Source organism: Scyliorhinus canicula, chromosome 15 (genome assembly GCF_902713615.1).
Source record: "Scyliorhinus canicula chromosome 15, sScyCan1.1, whole genome shotgun sequence".
Lineage (NCBI taxonomy): Eukaryota > Metazoa > Chordata > Chondrichthyes > Carcharhiniformes > Scyliorhinidae > Scyliorhinus > Scyliorhinus canicula.
Window position 1 is genome coordinate 110,766,470 of NC_052160.1, and position 27,305 is coordinate 110,793,774.

A 27,305-nucleotide genomic window follows, 5' to 3' on the forward strand; every position below is an offset into this window, starting at 1 on the left:
AATCATAGATCATAGAATTTACAGTGCAGAAGGAGGCCGTTCGGCCCATCCATTAAGTTTGCACCGGCCCTTGGAAAGAGCGCCCTACTTAAGCTCACACCTCCACCCTATCCCCGTAACCCCACCTAACCTTTTTGGACACTAAGGGGCAATTTAGCATGGCCAATCCACCTCAGCTGCACATCTTTGGACTGTGGGAGGAAACCGAACCACCCGGAGGAAACCCACGCAGACACGGGGAGAACATGCAGATTCCGCACAGGCAGTGACCCAAGCCGGGAATCGAACCTGGGACCCTGGAGCTGTGAAGCAACAGTGCTAACCATTGTGCTGCCATGCCAACTTTAATCTAGTCTGCCAAGACAGTGCAGTACTGATTGGCTATTGCATCTTTTGGATGTGACATTAAACTGCATCAAGATTCTCATGAAATAAAAAGGTCATCAACCTGAAATGTGAGCCCCACCTTCCACCCTCCACAGATGTTGCCAAACCTGCTGAGTGTATCCAGTTTATTCTGTTTTTATTTCACATGTTTAGCTCACCCAACGACATTCAGCATCACTCAATCGTAAACCCTCACAAGGTGATATGCTTGTGTTCAGGATTTATGGCCATAAATACAAATATTTCTCAACAATAGTTCAACACTCTCACCAGTTCCTGGGGCCTCATGTTGAAGAGGATCCTCTCTGCATTCTCACTGTCATACCTACTCTCCATGAGTGCAAGCAAAAGCTTTGAAGCATTGTCCTATTAGTAAAAGTATTAAACATATTAGCTGCATATTTAATGAAACTTCTGAGACTCTTGGAAAGAAAAGATAAACATACTTGAATGAAAATCTCCGCAGGACTGAACCTCACAAATCCACTATTTATTTAGAGTATGGGTGGGATTTACCGCGCAACGGCAAGAGGCGACCTGCCATTGGCTGGCGGAGGGGTCTCCTGGTCCCGCAGTTGCCAACGGGGTTTCCTGTTGAATGCACCCCTTGCCACCATGAGACATGGGGTGGGGGTGCGCTGTCGCTGTTGGTGAAGGAGTCCATCGGCGTGAATGGTTGGAAATTTCCAGCATTTATCTCATGGGCCTTGTGACATATATCCATTTTTCTGTGTGCTTTTTTTAAACGTGAATTTTCCTGCTTTCCCTTTACCAATGTATCATAAGAAGGTCACCCTTTTAAAGGGTGAGAAGCTAGGTAGTATCTTGTGCCAGCAGCCATACAGTTGGTAGCACTCTCAACTCTGCACCAGAAAGTTGTGGGTTCAAGGTCCAGGTCTGGAGTACAAAAATCAAGCCTGACACCCCAGCGCAGTACAGAGGGAGTGCTGCATGTTGGAGATACTGCCTTTCGGGCGAGACATTAAACTGATGCCCCATTGGTCCTCTCACATATGGATATGAAAATCCCAGGGCACCATTTCAAACAACAACAGGGGCCTACGTCTGGGTCAATATTTCTTCCTCAATTACCATCACTGAAATACAGATTATGACTTGCCTGGAGTTGCTGTGCGTAAATTGGTTGCTGCATTTCGGACACTGCAACATTGACTTCACTTCAAAAACAATTAATTGGCTATAATGTACTTTGGGATATCCAGTAGTCATAAAAGGCACGGTATAAATGTAACTCTTTTCCAACCTTCGATCTCATGACCGATCGTACAAAAAGCAAGAGTCATTTGGCAAAGATTTTATAAGTAGAAATTGGTAGGCATTGTGCCCATTTGGCAGAAAGGATATATCCCAAGTCCCATTTTATACCATCACCCAATGTCAAAATGTTTCCCAACAACATTAAATGTAACTTGAATCAGTCATTGAGAATGTACAACTAAATGATAAACCTCTGTTCTAAAATGGAATGGGTTCGAATAAATAAATTCCTGTTCTGGTTGATGTCCAAATCTGAATTCGGCCTTCTTGTTCAATTTTCACTTAGCCCAATTACCTTGAAAGAGAATCTACAATATCCTGGATTACATTGTACATATTGAGTCAAATCTACTTCAATGCTTTGGACTAGATCTCCTTACCTTTAGTTGTAGTACAAGGTCCATCCTGTACTTGCAGAGTGGGCTGATATCATTCAGGATCAGTGCAGTGATAATATCAATGCCATTGCACTCGTGAGATACAATGCAAGTCTAGACAATGAAAAATCAAAAAGGCTGCTGAAATACCTTGCAGCAGCAAATGGGAAACATATTCAAGATTATTTATTTCATTAAAGCTGTGCTTTGCATCTCCTGACATAAACAAAGAATACAGTTCATATTTTTTGAAGATTTTAAAGCATATAAATCTAACAGATACACTGACAGGTTAGCATGCTTCCTTTCGCTGATCTTTCCTACTATGAAACCACAATGGATTGCACATTGGCAGATAAAGACTCCAGGCTGGCCATCGATTGCATTCTGATAAGGTTCAGTGGCCAGAATCACTAACTGAACAGGATTTAATCAGCATGACGGGGGTATCTCCCATTGGCCAATGAACCAGTTGGGAACCCCTGTCAGTTCCATGCAGGATCCCCAATGGAATCAAGTATCCTTTAGGTGCTTAGGTGGCCACCACAGAACCTGCCCCGAGATTCAGGAGCATAACAGCAAAATTCCTGCTAACCGAGAGCTGCTGGACAATCAGAGTTCAGCAGCACTGCACTGCCGTCAGCGTTAGCTGGAGCGGAGCCATGAGCAGGAAATGGACCCACTAGAGGCCATGGATTGCTAAGGGACCCCAGTCGAATGGTGAGCGAGGACAGGATGGGAATGGTGGGGTGGGAATCATGGGAGAGAGGGCATGAAGATTGGGAGTGGATTTCAGTTCCGCACCCCCACCCTCTCAATCGGCACAGAGTGCCTGATAATGAGGGACTGTGGCTGAATCTAAGTAGGCTCAGAGAAAATGGGTGTCCAATGGCTTGTTAGTCAGCCTGACTGACATGCTGCCATTGGCAGCTGGGAATCCCATGTCAGCCCTCTCCGTAATCCGAATTAATCCGGGGAGGTTTTGCTGCCATGAGAAGACTGGCAAGTGGCCTCTCCTGTGATTGGAGTGGGCCCAGCACCATGGTTCCCACTGTGATGGGCTGGATTAAATTCTGGTCATCGTTTCTCACTCCACAGATGCTGCCTGATCTGCTGAGAGTTTTCAGCATTTTCTGTTTTTATATGTTACCATGTGTAGTTTTCTTCTAAAGGCGGTTATGACTAACCCTCTTGAAACAGCTTTTACACCAGTGAAACGTCTTTATTGCAATTGAACTTTCTGCCCTACTGTACAAAATTTAAAAAAAAACCTTCTACTACCTTCTAGTGTTTTTCAAACTGTTTTTCCGGGGACCCATTTTTACCAACCGGCCAACCTTCAGGACCCAACCCGGCCGACCATCGCGACCCACGCCGGCCGACCTTCGTGACCCACGCCGGCCGACCTTCGCGACCCACCATTTTCTCTCACCTTGTTTGTTGCTGACAAAAATAGAGAAAATGGTTTTGGGTCCCTTTGGTCCCCCTGAACTTGAAAAAAAAAAGGCTGCAACCGTATAAAAAAATTGCGGCCGCACTGCGCATTCGTGCCCGATCGTCGGTGCGCATGCGCAACCGATGATCAGGCATGCATGAGCAGTGCTGCCTAATTTTTTTTACCTGTTCCTGGCCATTTTGGAGGCCCTCGCAGCCGGCATTATTGAAAGCCGGCTACTGCGGCTGTTGCGCATAGATTTGCACGATAGGGATCGCCGCGACGGACGGCTCCACGACCCTCCTGACACCCACCCACGACCCACCCGCGGGTCGCAGCCCCGAGTTTGACAATGCCTATACTAATATGCTTGCCTAATACTTCAGATCAATCCGTACCTACTGAGGAAAACCAACTGAGGAAGGGAAACAGCAAAGCTGGTATAAGAAATGATTTATTTCACAGTTTGTGTCAGGTGAAGAGCTCCCATTACACTATTGTGCCAGATGGGAACTCACAACCAGGTGTGCCACACCTGGCATAGTTCAGTAATATTGGGAATAATGTGTACCTGGTTTTCAGTGCAAGGTCCCTGACAGTACTCTGTTAGTGTCTCCAGCGTCTGAATAATAAGTAACACATTATGCTCATTGATGTACAGTCCCAACAGCCCCAGGCCTCCAGTGGTGCTCCCACACATGATATCCAAAAACTGCAGAGTCTCACAGACTAAGTTGTAATTTGTCTTGTTGTTTTGACAGCGAAGGAAATTCTGTTGAGAAAAGATACACAATCAATCAAGAAATGTAGAGCGCCACTGATCAAATCTTGCAGAATGGAATCAAAATCAAAGGTTTAGATGCTGACAATGATTTTATTTGTAAATCCTGGAACCAGGATGCTCGTACTGAGAGAATCATTTTTAACACTCATGCATCTGCTTAAGTGGAAAAACTGGTGACTAAGAAGGCAAAACTTGCCTCACAAGTCTTATTGAATTCCTTGAGGAGGTGACCAAGCATGTGGATGAAGGTAAAGCAGTGGATGTGGTGTACATGGATTTTAGTAAGGCATTTGATAAGGTTCCCCATGGTAGGCTGATGCAGAAAGTAAGGAGGCATGGGGTAATGGGAAATTTGGCCAGTTGGATAACGAACTGGTGAACCGATAGAAGTCAGAGAGTGATGGTGGATGGCAAATATTCAGCCTGGAGCCCAGTTACCAGTGGCGTACCGCAGGGATCAGTTCTGGGTCCTCTGCTGTTTGTGATTTTCATTAGTGACTTGGATGAGGGAGTTCAAGGGTGGGTCAGTAAATCTGCAGACGATACAAAGATTGGCAGAGTTGTGGATAGTGAGGAGGGCTGTTGTCGGCTGCAAAGAGACATAGAAAGAATGCAGAGCTGGACTGAGAAATGGCAGATGGAATTTAACCCTGAAAAGTGTGAGGTTGTCCATTTTGGAAGGACAAATATGAATGTGGAATACAGGGTTAACGGTAGGGTTCTTGGCAATGTGCAGGAGCAGAGAGATCTTAAGGTCTCTGCTCATAGATCTTTGAAAGTTGCCACTCAAGTGGATAGTGCTGTGAAGAAGGCCTATGGCATGCTAGCGTTCATTAGCAGAGGGATTGAATTTAAGAGCCGTGAGGAAATGATGCAGCTGTACAAAACCTTGGTAAGGCCACATTTGGACTACTGTGTGCAGTTCTGGTCGCCTCATTTTAGAAATGATGTGGAAGCTTTGGAAAAGGTGCAAAGGAGATTTATCAGGATGTAGCCTGGAATGGAGAGTAGGTCTTACGAGGAAAGGTTGAGGGTGCTAGGCCTTTTCTCATTAGAATGGAGAAGGATGAGGGGTGACTTGATAGAGGTTTATAAGATGATCAGGGGAATAGATAGAGTAGACAGTCAGAGACTTTTTCCCCGGGTGGAACAAACCATTACAAGGGGACATAAATTTAAGGTGAATGGTGGAAGTTTTGGGGGGATGGCAGAGGTAGGTTCTTTACCCAGCGAGTAGTGGGGGCATGGAATGCACTGCCTGTGGAAGTAGCTGAGTCAAAAACATTAGGGACCTTCAAGCGGCTATTGGATAATAACATGGATTATGGTAGAATGATGGGGTGTAGATTAATTTGTTCTTAATCTCGGACAAAGGTTCGGCACAACATCGTGGGCTGAAGGGCCTGTTCTGTGCTGTATTTTTCTATGTTCTATGTTCAAAAATAGGCTCTGGCTAATAGTGGTGGTCTATCGTTATTTGATCATATTTACTACAAATATTAATGTAATTTACCCGTATATGGGCCCAAAATTGAGGAACAGAAATAATTAAATGCTGTGTGTAGTAACTTCATAAATGAGTTCATGCAGCAGCACACAGCAAAATATTATGGACATGCATTCCATGATTTTACATTAATTGAGTTCACAGGAAGGAAAATTGTGGAGTGTGCTTCCAATTTTCTGACACACATGGAGGCTCTGTGCAAAGCCCCAACGGTGTTGGAGAAGGTCATAAAATTACCCTTATAGGTTTAGGCTTGGGGTTCATGGATTCCTAAAGTAAGATGAGTCAAATTGGACAAATGGCCTCATATGACCACTATTTTACTATATTACTGTGATTGGCATGGCATAGAAACTATGACTATAAGACAAACTATAAGACTGTCTGTGTGGATTAGGGACAGTAGGGTGGCACAGTGGTTAGCACTGCTGTCTCACAGTGCCAGGGACCCGGGTTCGATTCCAGCCTTGGATGACTGTCTGTGTGGAGTTTGCATGTTCTTCCTGTGCCTGCGTAGGTTTCTTCCAGCTGCTCCAGTTTCTTCCCACAGTCCATGCTAAATTGTCCCTTAATGTCCAGAGATGTTCAGGTTAGGTGGATCGGCCATGATCAATGCACGTGGCTGCTGGGGTGGAGAGGGGCAATGGGCCTAGGAGGTGTGCATCTTCAGAGGATCGGTGCAGACTCAATGGGCTGAATGGCCTCCTTCAACACTATAGGGATTCTATGGATATTCAGAAAGAATGTTACAGATGCCAACACAGTAACCATTATAATTCCCATGGTGACGTTACCTGCTAATTACTCCAGAATTGAAAATGATGCAACCAATACAATCTATTGAATGTCAGGGGAAGATGGTTAGATTGTCACTTGCTAGAGATGGTCATTGCCTGGCACTTGTATGGTGTGAATGTGATTTGCTACTTGTCAGCTCGAGCCTGAATGTTGCTGCATTTGGGTATGGACTGCCGAGCTCTAATTTTAAAACCATGCCCTCTTGTCCTCGACTTCCCTAGTCTTTGCAATCTAGCTTCATAAATGAAGGCTATAAATGAGCCCAGGTTTCATGTTGGTAAAACTGCACTTGCATCACCTCCAAGACCATGTGGACATTCATGTATCTGGCATTTTAACGAAGGCATTGATCCATTTAAATGAGCAGGTTAATGTTTTTGTTAAAATAGTCGACCAATCAACAATTGTTTGTCGACTAATATTATCGACAGTAAGTAGTTTCTCGTCTTATAACTTGTTCATTGGCTCTTTGAACCGTTTGAATTTCCAGACCCAACACTCCAAAACAATAAGTCAGTGGCATTTTTAACGTCACTTGGGGGAAACTAAGAGAAAATGTGACCTAACCTGGAGGTTATTGTTATGGTTTTCACATAGGAGCTGTAGAAGCCGCAGGATGGGTCGCATTATTGCCACTACTGGGCTGATTTCAGCTTCCTTTTGTCCATGTTCAGCATCTCTTGATATGGTCATCTGCGACTTGTTGTGAACACTTGCCAACAAAAGCTGGACATCTGTTCCTAAAGGGAGACGAAGCAATGATTGAACTTCAACAGAAACAAAATCATCGTCGTTATGTAATATCACTATCAAGCACATTAATGTCTGTCTGAAAGTACTTCCTCCACTACAAGAACAGATGTTAATGGACTCATTAAAAGAGCAGACAGCGGAGTTTTATAGGAGGGTGCTAATGTGTTTGTTACTGATATTGCACAGTATGATTCCAACCCATTGAAGATTTCATGATGCAATTCCATTTAACAGCCTGTTTTTCTTTTATTACGAAAACTTAAATCAAAATATCCTTGACAACAGAAAAGACATATCAACCCACAAAAAAAAACTATTTTCATTTTGGAAAATGTAGTAATTCTTCAGAAGACAGATGTCAATTTTTTTTTGACTGAACTTATGCATTAGATGCAATTTCTCAGCAAACTCATCCTTGCTATCCCTGCTAAGTCCTCCTGACGAACATTTTGGGGCTTATGCCAACAATTTGGAGAGCTGTCCCACAGAACATATTTTTTCATAGAATTTACAGTGCAGAAGGAGGCCATTGGTCCCATCGAATCTGCACCAGCTCTTGGAAAGAGCATCCTACCCAAGCCCACACCTCCACCCTATCCCCATAACCCAGTAACCCCACCCAACACTAAGGGCAATTTTGGACACTAAGGGCAATTTAGCATGGCCAATCCACCTAACCTGCACATCTTTGGACTGTGGGAGGAAACCGGAGTACCCGGAGGAAACCCACGCAGACAAGGGGAGAACGTGCAGACTCCGCACAGACAGTGATCCAATCCGGGAATCGAACCTGGGACTCTGAAGCTGTGAAGCAATTGTGCTAACCACTATGCTACCGTGCTGCCCGTTATATATATTTATACTCACCGAATCATACCTTATAGTCAATGTCCCAGCCACCGCCATCACCATCCCTAGGTATATCCTGAACCACCAACAGGACGCACCCACAAGATGTATAGAACATAGAACGTACAATGCAGAAGGAGGCCGTTTGGCCCATCGAGTCTGCACCGACCCACTTAAGTCCTCACTTCCACCCTATCGCCGTAACCCAATAACCCCATCTAACCTTTTTTTTGGACACTAAGGGCAATTTGTCATGGCAAATCCACCTAACCTGCACATCTTTGGACTATTGTGGGAAACCAGAGCACCCGGAGGAAACCCACGCAGACATGGGGAGAATGTGCAGACTCCACACAAACAGTAACCCAGCAGGGAATCAAACCTGGGACCCTGGCGATGTGAGGCCACAGTGTCAACCACTATGCTACCATGCTGCCCATAGAGGTACACTGTCAGGAGAGAGTTGTCCACAAAGTAATCAACATTATTTTTGGACCTATTCAGTCTCATGACATGAAATTAAACTTGGGCAAGGAAAGTTCCTGCTGTTTACCACCTACTGCACTCCCTCAGCTGATGAATCAATATTCCTCCATGTTGAAAACTTGGAAAAAACACAGAGGGTGGCAAGGGCACAGAATGTAGTCTGAGTGAGAGACATTAATGTCCCCACAGCATCTCAGTAGTACTACTACTGACTGAGTAGGCCAGGTGCTGACGGACATTTCTGTCAGGCAGATGATGAGTGAGTCAACAAGAGAGAAAAAGAATGACTCGGCCTTCTCTTCACCAACCTATTTGTCAAAGCAGCATCTCATATTACAGGCAGGAGTGACAACCGCCCAGTCTTTGTGAAGATGAAATCCAATCTTCACATTAAGGATACTCTCCATCGTGCTGCGTGGCACCACCACTGTGCTAAATTAGTTAGATTCAGAATAGAGTTAGCAGCTCAAAATTGAGCATTCATGAGGCACTATAGGCAAACAGCAGCATCAGCAACATCACCAACTCCAACCTCTTGCCCCGTCATATCCCTAACCCTATCATTACCATCAAGCCAAGGGATCAACCCTGGTTCAATGATGAGTGCAGAAGGGCATGCTAGGATCAGCGCCAGGTATACTTAAGTATAAGGGCCGGAATTCTCCAGCCGTTGGGATTTTCTGTTCTTACAGGCAGCGCACTCTTGCCCGTAGGTTTTACGACAGCGTGGGGTGGCTTCAATGGGAAATTCCATTGACAAGCTGCGGGAGTAGAGAATCCCACTGCCAGAGAAAGGCAAGCTGCCGAGAAACACCCGGCTGGGCGACTAGAGAGTCCAGCCTAAGATGTCAACCTGGTGAAGCCCATGCCAAACTGAAGCTGCATACAATAAGTGATCCCACACCCAACTGGATCAGATCAAAGCTCCGTTGTGTGTCGTGAAGGATGGTCGGCAAGTAGCACTGCTCCTGATCTCATTGCAGTCTTTGTCCAAACATGCACAAAAGAGCTGAACTCAAGAGATGAGGTGTCCTTGACATGAAAGCAGGTTTTTACCAAGTGTAGCATCAAGGAACCCTTGTAAAGCTAAATCAATGGGAATCAGGGCAAAAACATCTCCATAAGGACATATGAATTTGGAGTAGGAGTAGGCCAATTAGACCTTCAAGCCTGCTCGACTATTCAATAAGGTCATGGCTGACCTGATTGTAGCCTCAATGATAAATTTCCATCTTTCCTTGGTAACCTTTGACTCCCTTGTTAGTCAAGAATCTACCTACCTCTGCTTTAAAAATATTCAATGACCCTGGGCGGGATTCACCGCAATCGGCGAATTGGCTCGATGCCGGCGCCAAGAATGGCGTAAACCACTCCGGCTTCGGGCCAACCGGAAGTTGCGGAATTCTCTGCACTACCGGGGGCTAGGCCGGCGGCCGAGGCATTGATGCCGCACCAGCCGGCACCGAAGGGACTGCGCGAGTTAGCGCATGCACAGAACTGCCAGCGTAGTTTAGCGTATGCGCAGACCGGCCGGCGTATTTTAGCGCATGCGCAGGGGGGGTGTCTTCTCCGCACCGGCCATGGCGGAGCCCTACAAGGCTGGCGCAGAAGGAAGGGGTGCCCCTATGGCACAGGCCTGCCTGCAGATTGGTGGGCCCCAATTGCGGGCCAGGCCACCGTGCGGAGCCCCCCGGGACTGGATCCCCCTCCGCACTCCCTGAAGACCACACCAGCCGGTCTACCAGCCAGATCCCGCCGTGTGGGACCATCTCAAATCCACGCCGGTGGGACTGCCAGAAACTGATGGCCGCTCGGCCCATCGGAGCCCGGATAATTGCCGGGGGGGGGCGCTGCCAATGGCCCCCGACCGGCGTGGCGTGTTCCATCCCCCCGCCCAAAAACCTGTGCTGGAGAATACGGCAGCCAGTGGGGAGCAGCGGGGTGGGATTCGCGCCACCCCCCGGGGTTTCTCCGACTCATTGGGGAGCAGAGAATCCCGCCCAATGTCCCCACCGCTCGCTAAGAGAGTTCCAAAGACTCACAACCATCTGAGAGAAATAATTTCTCCTTGTCTCTATCTTAAATGGGAGATCCCTTTTACAGTGTGTCCCCAAGCTTGAGTTTTTCCCACTAGGGTTAACTTCGTTTCAACATCTACCCTATCAAGTCCCTTCAGAATCTTATCTGTTTCAATAAGAGCAACTCCAGTTCTTCTAACCTCCAATAGATACAAACCCAGCCTTTGCCCAAAGGATTACTCTCCCATTCCTGGGTGAACCTACTTTGAACTGTGTCTAGCACATTTATATCCTTTCTTAAATAAGAAGACCAAAATCAAACACAGTACTCCAGATTTGGTCTCCCCAACATCCTGTGCAACTGTAGTAAAATATCGCTATTTCTATATTTAATTCCCCTTTCCATCAGTGATAACATTCATTTGCCATCTTAATCACTTGCTGTATCTGCAAACTAAGTTTCTGCGATTCATGCACTTAGATACCTCTATAATTCAGAGTTCTGCGATCTCTCTCTATTTAATTAATATACTGCTATTCTATTGTTCCTGCCAAAGTGGACAAGTTCATCTTTTCCCACATTGTTCTCCAGCTGCCAATTTTTTCACCATTCACTCAACCTATCTATATCTCTTTGCAATCTCCTTATGTCCTCTTCACAACTTGCTTGCTTAACTATCTTTGTCAAATTTAGCAATCACCAATTTGGTCCCTTCATCTATCTAAATTGTAAATCACAGTAAGAAGTCTTACAACACCAGGTTAAAGTCCAACAGGTTTGTTTCAAACACTAGCTTTCGGAGCACTGCTCCTTCCTCAGGTGAATGAAGAGGTATGTGGCACTCCACTCATCACATTTTGCCAACTTAAAATTATGCATTTATGCCTACTCTCTGTTTCCTGTTGCTAACCAATTATTAGTTATCCTAATATGTTAACCCCTACATCATGAGTTCTTATTTTCTGTAGTAACCTTTGATGTGGCAACTTATCAAACACCTTCTGGCAAGTACAGAACATTCACAGGTTCCTCTTTAGCCACAATGCTTGTTACTTCCTCAAAGAACTTCAATAAATTATTCAAACATGATTTCCCTTTCACAAAACCATGTTGACTCTGCCTGATGGCATTGATCTTTTCTAAACCCATGAATAGGCCTAAGGACGCCGCCACTTTCGGTCTTAAAAAGTGCCCAGTCTATTTCAGAATACCCTGGAATATTAAGGCGTCTCAAGAATTTCAGCAACAGGTAAAGCTAGTCATTTCACACTGCTACTATGCAATGGCAACCTGAGTGGTATTCACCACTAACAGGATACCGCTGGCAAGCCAAAAATATATTCTGCCTAACACAAAACTGAATAACATTTTTGTTATGTAGGGCTTGTATGTAGGGCACACACCCCAACAACTGGTGGATTGTATAAAACAGCACATCCTTCAATTGTTCACAACAGCAAAGTACTAACCATGTTCAATCTGTGCTTGCAAAACTCAGAACATATTTGTCCAACATTAAGTGTAATTTCACGATTAGACAACACTTGCTAAATAATGTTGATTTTGCTAAAGATTATGCTGACGCCTAATCTAAGATTATCACTTTGGCATGCAATTGGCTCACTTACGTGTGCTGGAAGCTACATTCCTCCATACACAGGGCCCTGTTCCTTTCAGACAGAAGGAACATGTCCCCACATTGCACCTTTCCCAACTAAACAAAAGCTTGGGGGACAGCCATTCCTTGGTTCATTTTCTATGGCAATGCCTTGATCAATCAGAATCGACCTGCCTGGTATTAATTTAAGCAAAAGCTTGGCAGTTAACTTCTCCCTGGTGCATTTTCCATGGCAAAGCCTCTACCAATCAGAGTCCATTTTCTAGCCAATTCGTATTTTTCACATGCAGTGTCAAGTGTTGTTTTCTTTACAATTGGTAATCTTGGGAATTCTGTCTTTGTGAGTGTAAGATGAAAAGCTTCAACAGCATGTCTCTTTTTTCAGTAATACTCAAGTTCTGTTCTACCAAATGGCTTTTAGTCATTCCTTGTTTGTTCTTTATATTCTATCTATTTTCATACCTGCCACTCATCTTTGTAGAATTATATATTCTGAAATATCTTCTTAAATGTCTGCCACTGCATCTCTACTGACCTATCCCTTAACTTAATTTCTCTGTTCACTTTAGCCAAATGTCTTCATGTCCTCATAATTGCCCTTATTTAAGTTTAGAACACTTAGTCTTAGATGCACTCTTCTCTCCCTGAAACTGAATGATCACATTTTGATCCTGTTACATAGGGACACCTTCACTGTCAGGTCATTAATTGATCCTGCCTCGTTGCACATATTACCAGATGTAGTATCGTCTGCTCTCTGGTTGGCTCTAGAATGTGCTGCTTTAAGGAAATTTCCCGAAAACACTCGATGAACTCATCATCCAGGCTATCTTTGCAAATCCGAATTCAATGGAATTCACCCATGGTTATTGTTGTATTTTTCTCACAAGCTCCCATTATTTATTTTTGTATACACTATCATTTACTGTAATTACTGTTCGGGGTCCATAGGCCACTCTCACAAGTGACTTCTTGCCTTTACTATTTCTCATCTCTACCCAAATTGATTCAACATCTTGAACTCTAGAACTAAGGTTGTCCCTCTCTGTTGTATCAATGGCAATCTTAATTAACAGAATTACCCATCCAGCTTTGCCTAGCTTCCTGACCTTCCTAAGTACCTTTGAATATTCAGGTCCCAGTATTTATCATCCTGCCGACGTGTCTCTGAAATGGCTGTGAGGCCATGCAGCTTTTTTCTATTTGTGTTGTCAATTAATCAGCCTTGTTGCAGCTTAGAGAAAGTCTAGAGAATAGTTTTTGAGAGACTGAGAGGTGATAGATGATCCCCACAGGAGCTGTTTTAGTGTGCTGGCAGTGTGTTCTAACTTTTGAGCAGGACTGCAGAGACTGAGATAGACCAGTAGTTTTCAGAGTGCTACCCCAGGATATTCTGAATGACGGGACTCAAGCTGGGTCATAATGCAACTCCACGGAGATGGAGAAATACAACCTGACTGTCAGTTGTACTGACATGAAGATTTTTCACCGAGGCAAACAAATTTAACCTTTGAGTAGTTGTGCTTGCTCCAGATATTTTATTTTGCTCCGTACTCTGCTCATTGTGTTCAAAGCAATCAGATTTATATCAAGATCAATGGTGGCGGTGACAAAACATTCACATTGAGAATTCCCATCATGCGCCATCAGTGGACATAACTGGTATTGCAGCTATTGTGAACAGGGTTTTCAATGCACTTTGAAATGATTTTTTTGTGACTTGCTTCGTAATTTTAATGTCAAAATACATTTTTGGCTTGATTCCAAATAGAGCACAAAGCAAATGTTGAATGATCAGGTTGTTTTCATAAGAATCAATGTGGTATTTACTTGAACAAGTAAATATTGTGCGTTCAACATAATAAAATGTCCCAAGATGCTTAACAGGAATGTTGGTAAAGTAAAAAATTGACATTGAGGCACACAAGGGGAAAATAGGCAGATGAGCAATAGTTAACATAGAAAGATAGAAACTAGGAGCAGGAGGCGGCCATTCGGCCCTTTGAGCCTGCTCTGCCATCCATTTTGGTCATGGCTGATCATCCAACTCAATAGGCTAATCCAGCCTTCCCACTCATATCCTTTAATCCCCTTCGTTCCAAGTGATATATTTAACTGCTTCTTGAAAACATACAGGGCAGGATTTACCGACCACCCCGCCGCGTGTTTTTCGGCGGCAGAGGCATCCCACCAGCTGGGCCTACCCATCCCGCCTTTGTCAACATGAGAAAATGGTGAATGTTTATTGGATGTGTAGAAGTGGATTTCATTTGGAACTTCGCTGATAGGGTTAATATAACAGTTCTGAAAAGCTCTGTGAAAGAGATGTCAACAGGTCAAGGGAGGAAATAAAGGGAGTGTGTTCTGACCGTATCTGTAAAAGCAAAGATGTCAGAAGGTTATGGGATGGAATATAGGGAGTGTGGCATTGGTACTAATTAATGTTCTGACCGTATCTGTAAAAGCAGAGAGGTCAAAAAGGCAAAGAATGGAATGAATGGGAACCGTTACTTTATTGCAGAGATAACATAATTAAGCTCGTTTGACCAGTTGGAACAAATAAACATTGAAATGTTAAAGGAAGGGCCTTGGAATGAGATAAGCCAGATGGCCATGGGATACAAAAACCTTTGTATTAATATTAATAGTGACTTGTGCTAATGATTATGTCAAAAATAACCTCCCGACCTCGAAGAATAATTCCATATATGTACATGTTCTGGATCCTTGCCAAATCATAGGTGTATCTAGGAATTTAAAGGGACCACCTCTAAGCTGTGATTGTATAAAGAGACAGTCCATATTTTGGACTTTGGCACTTCTCGAAGGTGGTTACCCGACTGCTTAGAGATTTGTCCCGGCCGTAAATAAACGAATATTCGTTACTGACGTGTTCGAGTGTTTTACTTCTGGACTGACAATCAGATACGTGAAAGCGCAATTCACAGATGAGTTAAGTTTGGAGCTAACAAAGGCATGATTGAGGGTTTCAGCAGCAAATGGATTGAGGTGCAGTCAGATGGTGTTACAGAGGTGAAAATAGTTGGATTTAGCGATGGTGAGGATAGGTGGCGGCAATCTCATCTCAGTGTCAAATATGATAAGATTGTGAACCATCTGGATTAGTCTCAGACGGCTCATGGATGGAGTTGTCATAAAATGACACCCAGACACATAATGAATGTTCAAACAGTATTTCTTAACGAGACCATTGACCTGAAACATCTGTTTCTCCCTCCACAGACGCTGCCTGACCTGCCGAATATTTCCAGCACTTTCCTTCTCTGCTTCATAGTTTGTGCTGGATTTAATAGGACAATACTAATATCAGTGAGAACACTCTACCTTTATGACCAGCCCCTTGATTAGGATTTGTTTTCTCGTGCAGATCATTCTTTGATACTTTGCCTCCCAGCTCATTCATGTTGACTGACACATTTGCTTTGATTTCTTGTTGAGCACCTTTCATGCGTTGATTAAGCACCTTGAAAAACTTTTCTGATTTATTGTCCGCAGTCATAAGGCTGTGGAAGGAATTCTAGAGACAAAATAAGAATCAACCATACATATTAGCAAACATGCTTGTATCTCAACATTTTATGCTTTCAGATTATATATTCCATCAATTGATAAAGGTCATAACCATTAACCTAAAGATTCTTCACTGTCTGTAACAATATGGGTGAAGACATGGGCCAGAATTCTCGGGCCGTTGGGATCCTTTGTTCCTGGCTGCAGCGCACTCCCGCCCATGGGTTTCCCGGCTGTGTGGGATGGCTTCAATGGGAAAACACATTGACAAATGGAGGGAAGATAGAATTCTGTCGCCAAGATACAGCGCAACTACTGGGGGGACCAGAGAATCCAGCCCATGTTTGTCACCTAGACTGATTGGTAAGTGGAGATAAAACTCTCCTACTCCTGGTACAAAATAACTCAAAGCCACAAAACATTTAATTTACGAAGACGAAACAATGTTCAAATCACAAAAATTACAACCACTGACATTTAAAGAACAGTGTTATAAATTAATACTCCGTTAAAATTGAACCGAAAATAAACAATCAGCAAATGGAAAATGAAAAAAATCCCCAAGATACAGGTCGTCCCAGACAGTTCAGGCAAGAAAATAGTAAAATTTTGAAAATGACATCAGATAGCTATAACTATCTATTTTATAAACCCATTAAAAAAAAAAATTTAGAGTACCCAATTGTGTCACCTAACCTGCACAACGTTTGGGTTGTGGGGATGAAACCCACATAGACATGGGGAGAATGTGCAAACTCCACATGGACAGTGACCCAGGGCCGGGATTCAAACCCGGGTCCTCAACGCCGCAGTCCCAGTGCTAACCACTATGCCACATGCCACCCTATTATAAACCCATTTAGAAAATAAATACAACTGAATGAATATTAACCTCATCTCCCTCATTGGCTGTCGTCAATCATTCCTTTATGGCTTGGGGGAAGAATCTAGGATTCCATTTAAAGACAAAAACTAATTTCCTTTGTTGCCCTGATGTCCATGTTATTCTTCAGTGTGAAAGAGGAGACAGAACAATTTATTGAGGATACTTGAGAGATTCTCAAGGAGATTAAAGAAAGTGCTCAAGATTATGCTAATAATTAAGATTGGAATGACTGAAGCTCTTTGAGTATTGAGTTAGCAATGCCTCAACTCTAGAGTGCCTTGTGGCAACTGTGAACTCAACACAGTACAAGGAAGGTCTGTGGCATCTCAAAGCTCAGAGGTTCTCATCGAGGTTTTGATAAAAGTTTCTATTTGGTTCCCTTTTTGAAAAAATGTGGTTCCCTTTTTGAAAAAATTGGTTCTTCCTCTACTTATTTTAATCGGGGTCGTTCTATTCCCTCCCTGCTGGTGGGATCTGCCTATGCAGTTAAAATCGAGTGTGTTATTTAACCATTCATATTTCAACCCTTTCATGCTGTCTCCAATAGAAAAATGCCTTAAAATTCCTGAAATTATGTCAATCAGGGTCTTATTATGTCAAAGGACACTGCAAGCACTTTAAATGCAGCCTAAGCACGAACATTCCTCTGCCAATCGGCCGTTCTCATGAACTCCCTTTGCATTAAATATTCCAAAAACCCTTGCACTGCCATTTACCTGCAAGCTGGTAAGTGGCCAAGAGTCACTTGGTCTTTGTCTGGTGGTAGCCAGCTTGTGCACTCTTCATGCCCTTTCTAAATGGGAAGCGGACTGGTTGTATTTAAATGGGATCCGGGAGTTAAAACTCCTGAGGCCTAAAATTAATCCCAACAATTGTGTTTACAATTTGCCACGCCTGTCCTCTGCCATCCCAAATCTATTTGAAATCTAAATTAACCCCATGGAAAAGCTGTACTTTTAGAACATCAAATCTGCCCATCATTAGCAAAGAGGGTTATGGCACCTGTTGCTCTCAAGCCGAGTTCTGAAGAACGGTTTTGAGAACTGTTCTAAACAAAAAAACATTTTTCTTTTCCGTTCTTCGATTCCTGAATATAAATTGCAAGACAGTAATATATACGATCAGTCTTTGAGCCCCAGAACAAAGTCAGATTGAACTCAAAAGGATCCTTTAGTGAGGTCTGGTTGCATGGTTTACCCAGAGACACCTCTGGAGTATGAGGGTGGCATGGTGGAACAGTGGTTAGCACTGCTGCATCACAGCTCCAGGGACCCGGGATCAATTCCGGCCTTGGGTGACTGTCTGCGTGGGTTTACTCCGGGTGCTCCGATTTCCACCTGCAGTCCAAAGGTGTGCAGGTTAGGTGGATTGGCTAAATTGCCCTTCAATGTCCAAAAGGCTAGGTAGAGTTACTGGGTTGTGGTGATAGGGTTAAGTAGGGTGTTCTTTCCAAAGGCCAGTGCAGACGTGATAGGCTGAATGGCTTTCTTCTGCACTGTAGGGATTCTATGATACTTTATTAATAATAATACAAATTCAGAGCACAGCTGTATTCGTAACTAGTTATTGAGCAATCCTTTCCCATTGAGCCATTTATGCTATCTAGCATTTTTCCCACAGAAATTGAATAAATGGCCATCTAATACAAAACAATAGTTTCATGTTAGTATAGGAGTACATTTAGACTGAATAGCCGAGATATTTGATCAGACAATCATGGAATGGGTGGGGTTCACTTGGGCACATGTGAAAATCATGCTGAAACCTTACCACCATGTGTGTGGACAGTATTATCATCACTTCTAATTGGTCGCGCACCTATTTATGTGGCAAGCAGCTGGGAAATCAGGTATCTCTGACAGTACTCAAAGTTAGTCAGCCATTGCGCCCCACCCCCCTCCCGCCGTTAAAAGGCTTGTTTAAATCTGATTATCTGGATCACGATTAGTGAGGGCGTGATCCAGATTGTACCGAGCGCTGCGGATCGAGTGACTTGAGTGAGTTTTTGCACCCAGTGGGAAGCCCGATTTGGGCCGCCCCAGCGATGCACCCGTACGCTCAGATCAGCGTCATGCACAACAAGGTGGGAAAGAACACACAATATTTCCTGCATTCACGCATTCTAAGTTAAGCACATAAATCAGAAAGTTGCAGACAAAGTTGGCCCAGTCTTTCAGAAACTTTGTTCCACTGGTAACTTACTCAGAGACTGCATTAAGATATACAGTACAGTCTTAGTATTTATGGACTCAATTGATACCCATTAAACATACGACAAAATGTTTGTAATTGTTCATTCAAGTGTAAATGAATTTTCAACAGTGTGACAAAATATTAATTATTGGCAGACAACCTTTCTTGCATTGAAAATCTACTTTTACAATTGTGTAGTCTCATTCCTTCAGTTTTTAATTCTGGGCGTATTTAAAAAAATAAAAGATTGAAAGAATTATTTTAAACAATTATCGATTTAGTTCACTTTGTGAATATAAATTGACCTTGAGCTGGTTAACATAACACTTTCAGGTTTAAACTTTGAAGGGGTAATTCTAACCCAAAGAAACAAATATGTTGGAGTTGCATAGGAAGATAACATTTTTATTAATCTCAAATAAATCCTCAATCTGCTTACTTCAAAAGAGACGCAGGCAGAAAATCTGCCTCATTAAAATGTTATAATGAGGCAGCATGTTTCATATTTAACCCATTGTTGAGGTTTAACCCGGCAGCTGAAAGAAGATGAGGCCTCCTTCGTGGAAGAGATGTGTGCTTGCAGCAGTGCTTGTGGGGCAAGAGGAGCAGGACTACCTCCTCATAGTTTACCAAAGTCCCACATTCTAGGATTGATAGGTAACCGCTCCCCCCCCGCCCCCGGCCAGTTAACTCTGTTTCTCCTGCACAGATGCTTCCCGATGAGGATTTCCTGTTTTATTAATTCTGGATTTCAGCATCTGCAGAGTTTAGCTTTTAAACACCTTGCCTGAACTGTATCTCAAAACACGCCAAGCCATCCTAGTTCGCTAACCCTTAATACACTTGGTTCACAAAAATATATGAATCTCCGTTTTGAAATTTTCAATGAATCGAGTCTCAGTCATGTTATGGGGAGAGAATTCCAGATTTTGAACATGCGAAGAAGAAGAAATAGTTTCTCGATCTATCCTATCAACTTTCTGTCCTATCAACTTCCCTAACCTTCTTAAGCACCTCAATTCATTCACCTCTTAACGTTCTGCTATCAGTAATAACCCAGTTATATAACATTCATTATAAACAGGTTGCCATTGTCATTTCAGTAATGCTGGTTGGAGAATATAACCCACAATATCTGTGTGCTGTCACGTGTTTGCCCACATTGCAGTTATTCATAACCCTCTTGCCTGTACTCAGTCTCAACAAGATGCAGTAAAACGTGCAATCAAAGCAAAATGCTTCCAAAGAAGATTCAATTGAGTCAAAACATTGGTCAAAATCTTAAATCCGTGTGTATTTGGTAAACTGAGGGAGGAGTAAAGGAGTATTGTACAATAATCCATCTTTTCATTTTTAATAAACGTTTTTTCCTTGTTAAAAGTAATTAGCAATCCTGTGACTCTGTTCCTCCATATTTTATAAAACAAAATGCTATGATTTTTTTGAGCCAATTCTGGGATTTTCCCGTCCAGTTATAACATCAACTGGGGTCGTAACACCTGGAACAATCAGAGAATCAACACCTTATCTCCAACTCATTCTTCCGTCAAGTGTGCATCCCAGATTAGATTACAGGGACACTGAGGTTGCCTCCATATCTAGTAAAGGCAAGAAAAATGTTGGCACAGCCACAGCATGTAAATACATAGTAACTAGAAATAAAGGGCTCGATTCTCTGGCCTCTTGCACTCTCGCTGAAGCGTAATGAGGCTGAATAGCGGGAGAGGCCAAAACCGAGATCCGCGTCGGCGCCGAACAGTTTGCGATGCAACCGGCCGGTTCCCGTAGGCGAAATCGGGATCTCTTTGTAGCGTGAGGAGAAACCAATTATCACCACTTACGCCCCACTTCCATACAATCAATGAGAGCGACCCCGTATCCAATGGCCTCCCATCATTAAGCGGCGTCTCCACAGGTGGTCACACTGGTGCCGATTAATACTCCTTTTGAAAAACTTGAATGTGGCAGATGGGCTTCTGTGGGGAGCAGATGAGGTGAGTAGCCATCTTTGCTCACAGACAAAGAGCCCGGGGGTTGCCACCCCAGTATTCGATAGGGAGTGGGGCACCCTCAGCAGGGGTGGGTCACCATGGCGCTGGGGGGGGGGCAATCGCTCACGGCACCACCATGCCAACCCCTGGATTGTGTGTACCCGTTCCGGGGGCAAACCTTGTTCCTGCCCATCACCCTTCACCCATAACTCCACCGACTGCTGAGGCCTCTGGCCACGCGGCTGATGGCTATTGCTAAGAGGGAATTGGCAATCGTGGTTAAGTGAGCACATGCCAAGTGGATTCCCGTGGATGGACGGGCCATGTAGCATGTGGGAATCATTGTCTAGCATCCCAATCACACCCTGATGCCTGGACACTGCGTAAACACTGCGGGAGGCAACACCACACACACAACACCCGAACACCAAGGAGATGGAAAACAGCTCCGGGTACATGTCCACTGCTAGAAGGTGGGTGAGTGCCACGGGGAGGAGGTGGGAATGCCTGGAAAAATGGGCAAAGAGTCTGGGGGTCAGCCTGCATTGTGGAAGAAAATGCCAGAGGCATCGTTGTCATTGTGCAAAAGCCTTGGGGTTCACCTTGGAAAGGAGGGGCAGCTGTTTCGAGCCCCGGTTGCCCATGCATCATCTGGTTCTGCCAGCCCTGGTGGTTCTCCATGATCCTCACCATGGTGTTGACGCCCTCGGCGATGCTCCTCAGTGATTGAGACATGCTCTGCAGTGCCTCATCCATGCCCACCTGCAACATGGATAAGCTCCACAGCGCCTCGGACATGCCCATCTGAGATCGGGACATGTCCTGCAGAACCTCATCAAGGTTTGCCTGGTGCCAAGTGACAACCCCCAGTGAGGCGGTCATTCTGCCGAGACCCCCAGCCATGGCCGAAACTGACTGCGCACCGCCTTGGACACCTTCACTCATGGTGCCGACGTTGTGCACCAGGCTCTCCACTGCGGTCGCCACCCCAGCAGTGCTGGCCTCGGTGCTACTCAGTGCCGGCGCCATCTCTGCGACGCCTCCAAGCTGCTGGAGCGGCGCTGACATCGCCCTCTGAACGTCCCGGCCTTGGTTCAACTTAAATAACATCAAACATTGGGTGCGAATCTCCGGAAAACTTTGTAAGTGTGGTAGCAAGCGGGAATTGCCACTTGGCCCAGCAAATCCGGCAATGCAATTCAACATTAATTGGTCAACTTAACAAGGCCTCACGGGCTTCTCCCCGCAAATAACGCCTCGTCAGCTGATTCACCCTGCACCCTGCTAACAAAGTTGAGCAGCACTTAAAACAGCTCTTGCTCAGCCAACCCCAGCCAGCTCGCAATAATGGCGCCAAGGAGATCAGCCCAAGATTCGGGGACGCTGACCTAGCAAGGCTCCTGGATGTGGTGGAGACAAGGAGGGATGTCCTGTTCCCCCGCGGTCCCAGTGAGCCACAAGGCAGTCAGTACTGCCAATGAAGAGGTGGCCGCAGCCATTAGTTCGAACAGTATGACCAAGAAGACTAGCCAGCAGTTCAGGAAGAAGGTCAATGACTTAAACTGGGCAGCACGAGTGAGTAGACACCAACGCAGTCGTGTCCCCCCCCCCCCCGCCTGCTGAATGGAGCAGCCACACCCTCACTCTCCAAGTGATCCCAGGCCCTCCCTCCCGCCTCTTCCCCCCCAACCCAGCCTTCACACGCCCTCTCCCAACACTGAACCACGTGTGTAGCTAACAATGCCCTCTCTGTGTCTCTGCACGCAAAGCTCTCCCACAATTGGCGGGAGAGGGCCCAGACCGGCATAGGGGTGCCAGACATAAGATCCTCATCTCCTTCGAGGAATGGGTTTTCCGGAGATTCGCACCCAATGTTTGATATTATTTAATTTGAACCAAGGTTCAGGCCCGATAGTCATTACAGTTGCATGAATTACAATTTACTTTACAGAAAGTGAAATGAAGATATGGACTATTACAAGTACCTACTTCTTGGCTTATAGTAATATTTTAGGCGTAACTTTTCATTCCGAGCTGATTAAAATTTAACGATGGAAAATGGGCTAAATGCACCTACAGCAGTGTGAAGACTATTACGCTTAAAAGATTGGGGCCAGATTGACTTAAGGGGTAAGACTCTAAAACAGCAGGGAGCCTTACAAAGCTGGAGGATCGAGGTATGCTTGCAAAGAAATGCCCAGAGAGTTGATTTGTTTTGGGAGTTAGAGCTTGGAAAGGATTTAGTGAGCAACGGAAGGCTATGTTGTCATGGTGATGGGTGGAGCTTAAGAAAGTTATAGTGTTTCAATTCATCTGTATGTTTTCTGATGGGGGTAAGTGTTGTACAGCAAGGAAAACGCCATGCAGAAAAGATTCTGCTGTTCTGCTGTCACCCGGTACTTGGGAAGGGAGTGGAGATTGGGGGGGGGGGAGGGGGGGGGGGAACTGAGAGGATGGCAGAAGGTCACTAGCTCCATGCTGAAATGGGTTAGGACCCAGAAGAAAGCCTGTGAGGTATTTATACCTTTGTGTAACTGGGAAGATTGGACCTTGGTGAAACCCAGGGGCTGTGCCAACTCAGTGTAGCTAGCCGCCTATTAAAGAGCTGAAATTATACCAGTAGGGAGAGGCTGGGAAGCAGATTTGGAAATCTATGGGAATGATCTCTGGACATGAGATTGAATTCCTGGGACATGTGCAGTCATTGAGGCAGTCCAAATTAAAGCGGCCTTGAGGGAATTCAGAGGTTTGATCTTTGAAAGTGGAAATTTTTGATTCCCCTTAAGCCTCCCTTAAGAGTTTCAACGAGATTGGCTAACACAGAGGGCGGGATTCTCTGCAAATGCGGCGAATCGTAAAGGCTGCCGTGAAACTGGCCGTGTTTCACGGCAGCCTCCGCGCCCCTTCCCGGGACCCGATTCTCTCCCCCGGGCGGGGCTAGCAGCGGGGCCCCGCGAAGCACGGCATCGCGGCCTTAGCGACCGTCGCTAAGTCCGCGCGCCGAGCGTCACGCCGGCTGACGCGCACGATGACGTCAGACGCGCATGCGCGGGTTGGACGGCTCAAACCCACGCATGCGCGGGGCCGTCAACGTGCGCGTCAGCCGGCATGACGCTTGGCCGCCCCGTGGACTGATCCTGCGGGGCAGTGGAGGGAGAAAGAGTGCGTCCGTTACGGACGCACTGCCCGCGATCGGTGCCCACCGATCGCGGGCCCATGCCCCCCTTTGCACGGCCGTGCCAATCGGGGCCCTGGATGCCCAGAACGGGCATGTTGCGGCCGTTTTTACGACGGCAGCAAGCAGGTGTGTTTGCTGCCGTAAAAACGGCCGTAAAGGCCTGGGAACTCGGCCCATCGGCCTGGGGAGAATCGCTGTTCGCCGTAAAAACGGCGAGCAGCGATTCGTGTCGTGGAGCGGCCGTGTGGGGGGGGGGGGGGGGGGGGGGGGAAGAATAGTGGGAGGGAGTGAAAAATGTCGGGAACGCCCTCCCGCTATTCTCTGACCCGTCGTGGGCAGCGGAGAATCGCGCCCAGAGTGTTTACATGAGATTTGGGTGGGTTGCTGAGAAATCTGTGGAATCTGTCTCTGTCCCAATTGCTATTTATTGTACAGTGTGGTGTATTCAACCATTGTTTGTCCATTAATTTACATATACCTCATATTAACCCCTGAACATTAGAGTATAAGACAGATATTGTAAATTGTATCTTTTTGACCTTGTGTGGTAAAGTTTATTTATGTTTATCTAAACCTGCAGTATCTTGTAGTTTTATTTTCTCAGTAATTGTCTTGAATCTCAAACCTTGTCTACTGTAAACACAAAGTAATTTGTCCCTAACCAGACATTGCCAAAACCTTTGGGTCTGGTCCAGGATCGTAACAGGTAGTAGTTGAAATATAATCAATGAAACAAAATAAAAGTTAATTATTTACCAAAACGAAATCCGTAAAGCAATGACACTCCATGTTTGTAAAAGTAGATTATCTGGGTCAGAGAAGCTGTTTGGTAGTAATTATGACCTAGTATGCGAGTAAAAAACTTAGTGACACATCATTCAGCAAAGTTTACCATTTTCAATGATTTTCATAGCAAGAATAGATAGATAGATAGATAGATAGATAGATAGATAGATAGATAGATAGATAGAGATAGATAGAGAAATACAGCACAGAACAGGCCCTTCGGCCCACGATGTTGTGACGGACTTTTGTCCTAGGTTAATCATAGAATTTTGGACACCAAGGGCAATTTATCATGACCAATCCACCCAACCTGCACATCTTTGGAATAGTGTGGAAAAAGTTGAATTTCACGTCAAATCACTGATTTTATGCTGATTGCACCTGTAAAGACTGCAACAGCAAACACTGTGGAGAATCCATGGTCGGGTTTCACTGACAATTTTCAGGTTTCCGTGTTTAACTGTGCTTGTGCAGACTTCAGAAGTTGCTGTCAGTTTTCCACAGTAATGCCGGTGAGTGCTGACAGTTTTGGTACCATTACTGCCGCAAATTCTGGACGATTATCCCCAGTCTGGGTTGTTACCTGAATTTCTGTGTTCCCTCCATCGAGCAAGGCAATGGCTAGTAAAACACTCTCCTGGAAAATCTTGTCACTTTTGGAGCTGGTAATGAGATCTGCAACCAGTTTTGTGGCTCCTTCTCTGTCCAGGCGACATTGGATAGGAACGATTGAGTTCCAGTCTTGACACTTATCTGGATCTTAGACAAGAATAAAGTAAAGTTGTTACTATTGTTGGTCACTGTATGAACATCAATAACACAGAAAATTGTGCAGCAGCCTATTATCTGAATAGAAAATCCTGAAGGATAAGTGGAGAATGGAAATGCAAGATATTCCTTCAAGCTATTTCGCAATGGTTTGTTGCAACTATTGTTAGAAATTGCAATAAAATAAGCACATGCACTCAATGTGGTTGTTTGCTATTATTTAAGCACAGATTTCATATTGATACCTGTTATCTACGGATCGGAAACATACTCTTTACAATATTAGACATACGTTCTCATATTCTTACAATCCAGCAGAATTGCCACTCAACAAATTCTTGCATCGGATGGTACCTGGAGTGGGTCAGTGGATTATTCTCCTGCCTCTGAGCCGGAAAGCCTGGGCTTCAAGTCCCACTCTGGGACTCGTCAGTTATGAATGAACTCAGCCACTGGTGGAGCAAGCCAGAGTGTATCAGTGCTGATCCCCAGCCTGGATAAATGGGGAGGGTTCAGCGACAGGAGGTATATTTGGCTGTAAAACCACCTACCAAATCCCCCAAAAATGATAGCTGATATGAAGGTGATCAATCAGCATTGTGATGACCCCATGAAACATGGGAGAAGCTGAAAGAAGAACCAACCAAGTGTGAGGCAACATCTCATTGGAGTTTAAGAAAAATACATCCAATCTCCTTCTTGTCATGAACAAAACTATCTGGAAGGGCCAATTTGAATCTTCACAACGGGAAATCTTGTCCTCCTCAACTCATATCACAAAATGGTTGCCATCTATTTCTAAAATGCCCTTGTTTGTACTTAGAGAATAACCCTAACTGTTTATTTCATCATTTGTGTTGTACCTCTGTACATTCCTACATCTGGTGGCCCACTGCACTCATACAAGGCAGATTCTCAACTGGTGCTGGGCGCCCACCCATTATGATGGACATTCAAATTTCCACTGCAGTAGAATATTATCATGAAAGTGCAACCTGACTGAGTTCTAATAGTTTGTATTTTTCCAGTAAGTACCTCCAAAGCACAGGTCGATTGAGTCACCTTTCGAGTTTGATTTTTTGCCATAAAGATAGCTGCTGAGAAGTGTTTTTCTTAATTCATTTCCCTGCAGGAAGAGAATCATGCGATGAGCACTCTGCCAATATTTCCACAACTGTAACTGTAGCCCCACCAAGATAAGCAAATACATTGTTTCAATAGTAAATGGGAAATTCATACATATTATTTGATACCCCTTCAGCTCAGTCCAATTCCGTATAAAGGAGCTGAGACTCCAACCAGTCAGGTGCCCGCGTGATGAGCTAATGAAAGTTTCTAATGGGATGACTCAAATTGTGTCATTAAAATCCCTCCAAAAATGTTGGTTCTGTTGGAAAATGGGAATTTTTTTTCCCCACTGAAAAACACATACATGTGAAATGACGAATAATAATCTCAGTAATTCATCCAACAATATTTAGATCCCAAATTCCGAATATGGGCACACATCTTATTGAAGAAATAACAAGTCGCTCACTCACTTAAGACACCAGTAACAATAACCCTCTTACACAACCCTCAGGTATGTAATACCACTCAGGTAGGTAACATAATTGCGATAAACCTAATGTGTGGAATTTCAATGTTAAGAAACGGGCAGATTTGGTGTTAAACCTTCCGA

General features: G+C 44.6%; 1 protein-coding gene across 2 annotated transcripts in view; it reads right to left on the reverse strand.

The window, feature by feature from the left end:
• Positions 1-27,305, reverse strand: part of itpr3 (inositol 1,4,5-trisphosphate receptor, type 3) — a 330,370-nt gene that overhangs the window by 42,439 nt on the left and 260,626 nt on the right. For both annotated transcript variants that reach the window (XM_038820893.1, XM_038820892.1), the window contains exons 38-44: positions 26,660-26,750; positions 25,440-25,615; positions 15,637-15,829; positions 7,134-7,306; positions 4,049-4,249; positions 2,046-2,156; positions 658-753 (exon numbers count right to left, since the gene is read on the reverse strand). In XM_038820893.1, the coding sequence (XP_038676821.1) occupies positions 658-753; positions 2,046-2,156; positions 4,049-4,249; positions 7,134-7,306; positions 15,637-15,829; positions 25,440-25,615; positions 26,660-26,750 (1,041 nt within the window). The remainder of the gene's footprint in view (positions 1-657; positions 754-2,045; positions 2,157-4,048; positions 4,250-7,133; positions 7,307-15,636; positions 15,830-25,439; positions 25,616-26,659; positions 26,751-27,305) is intronic.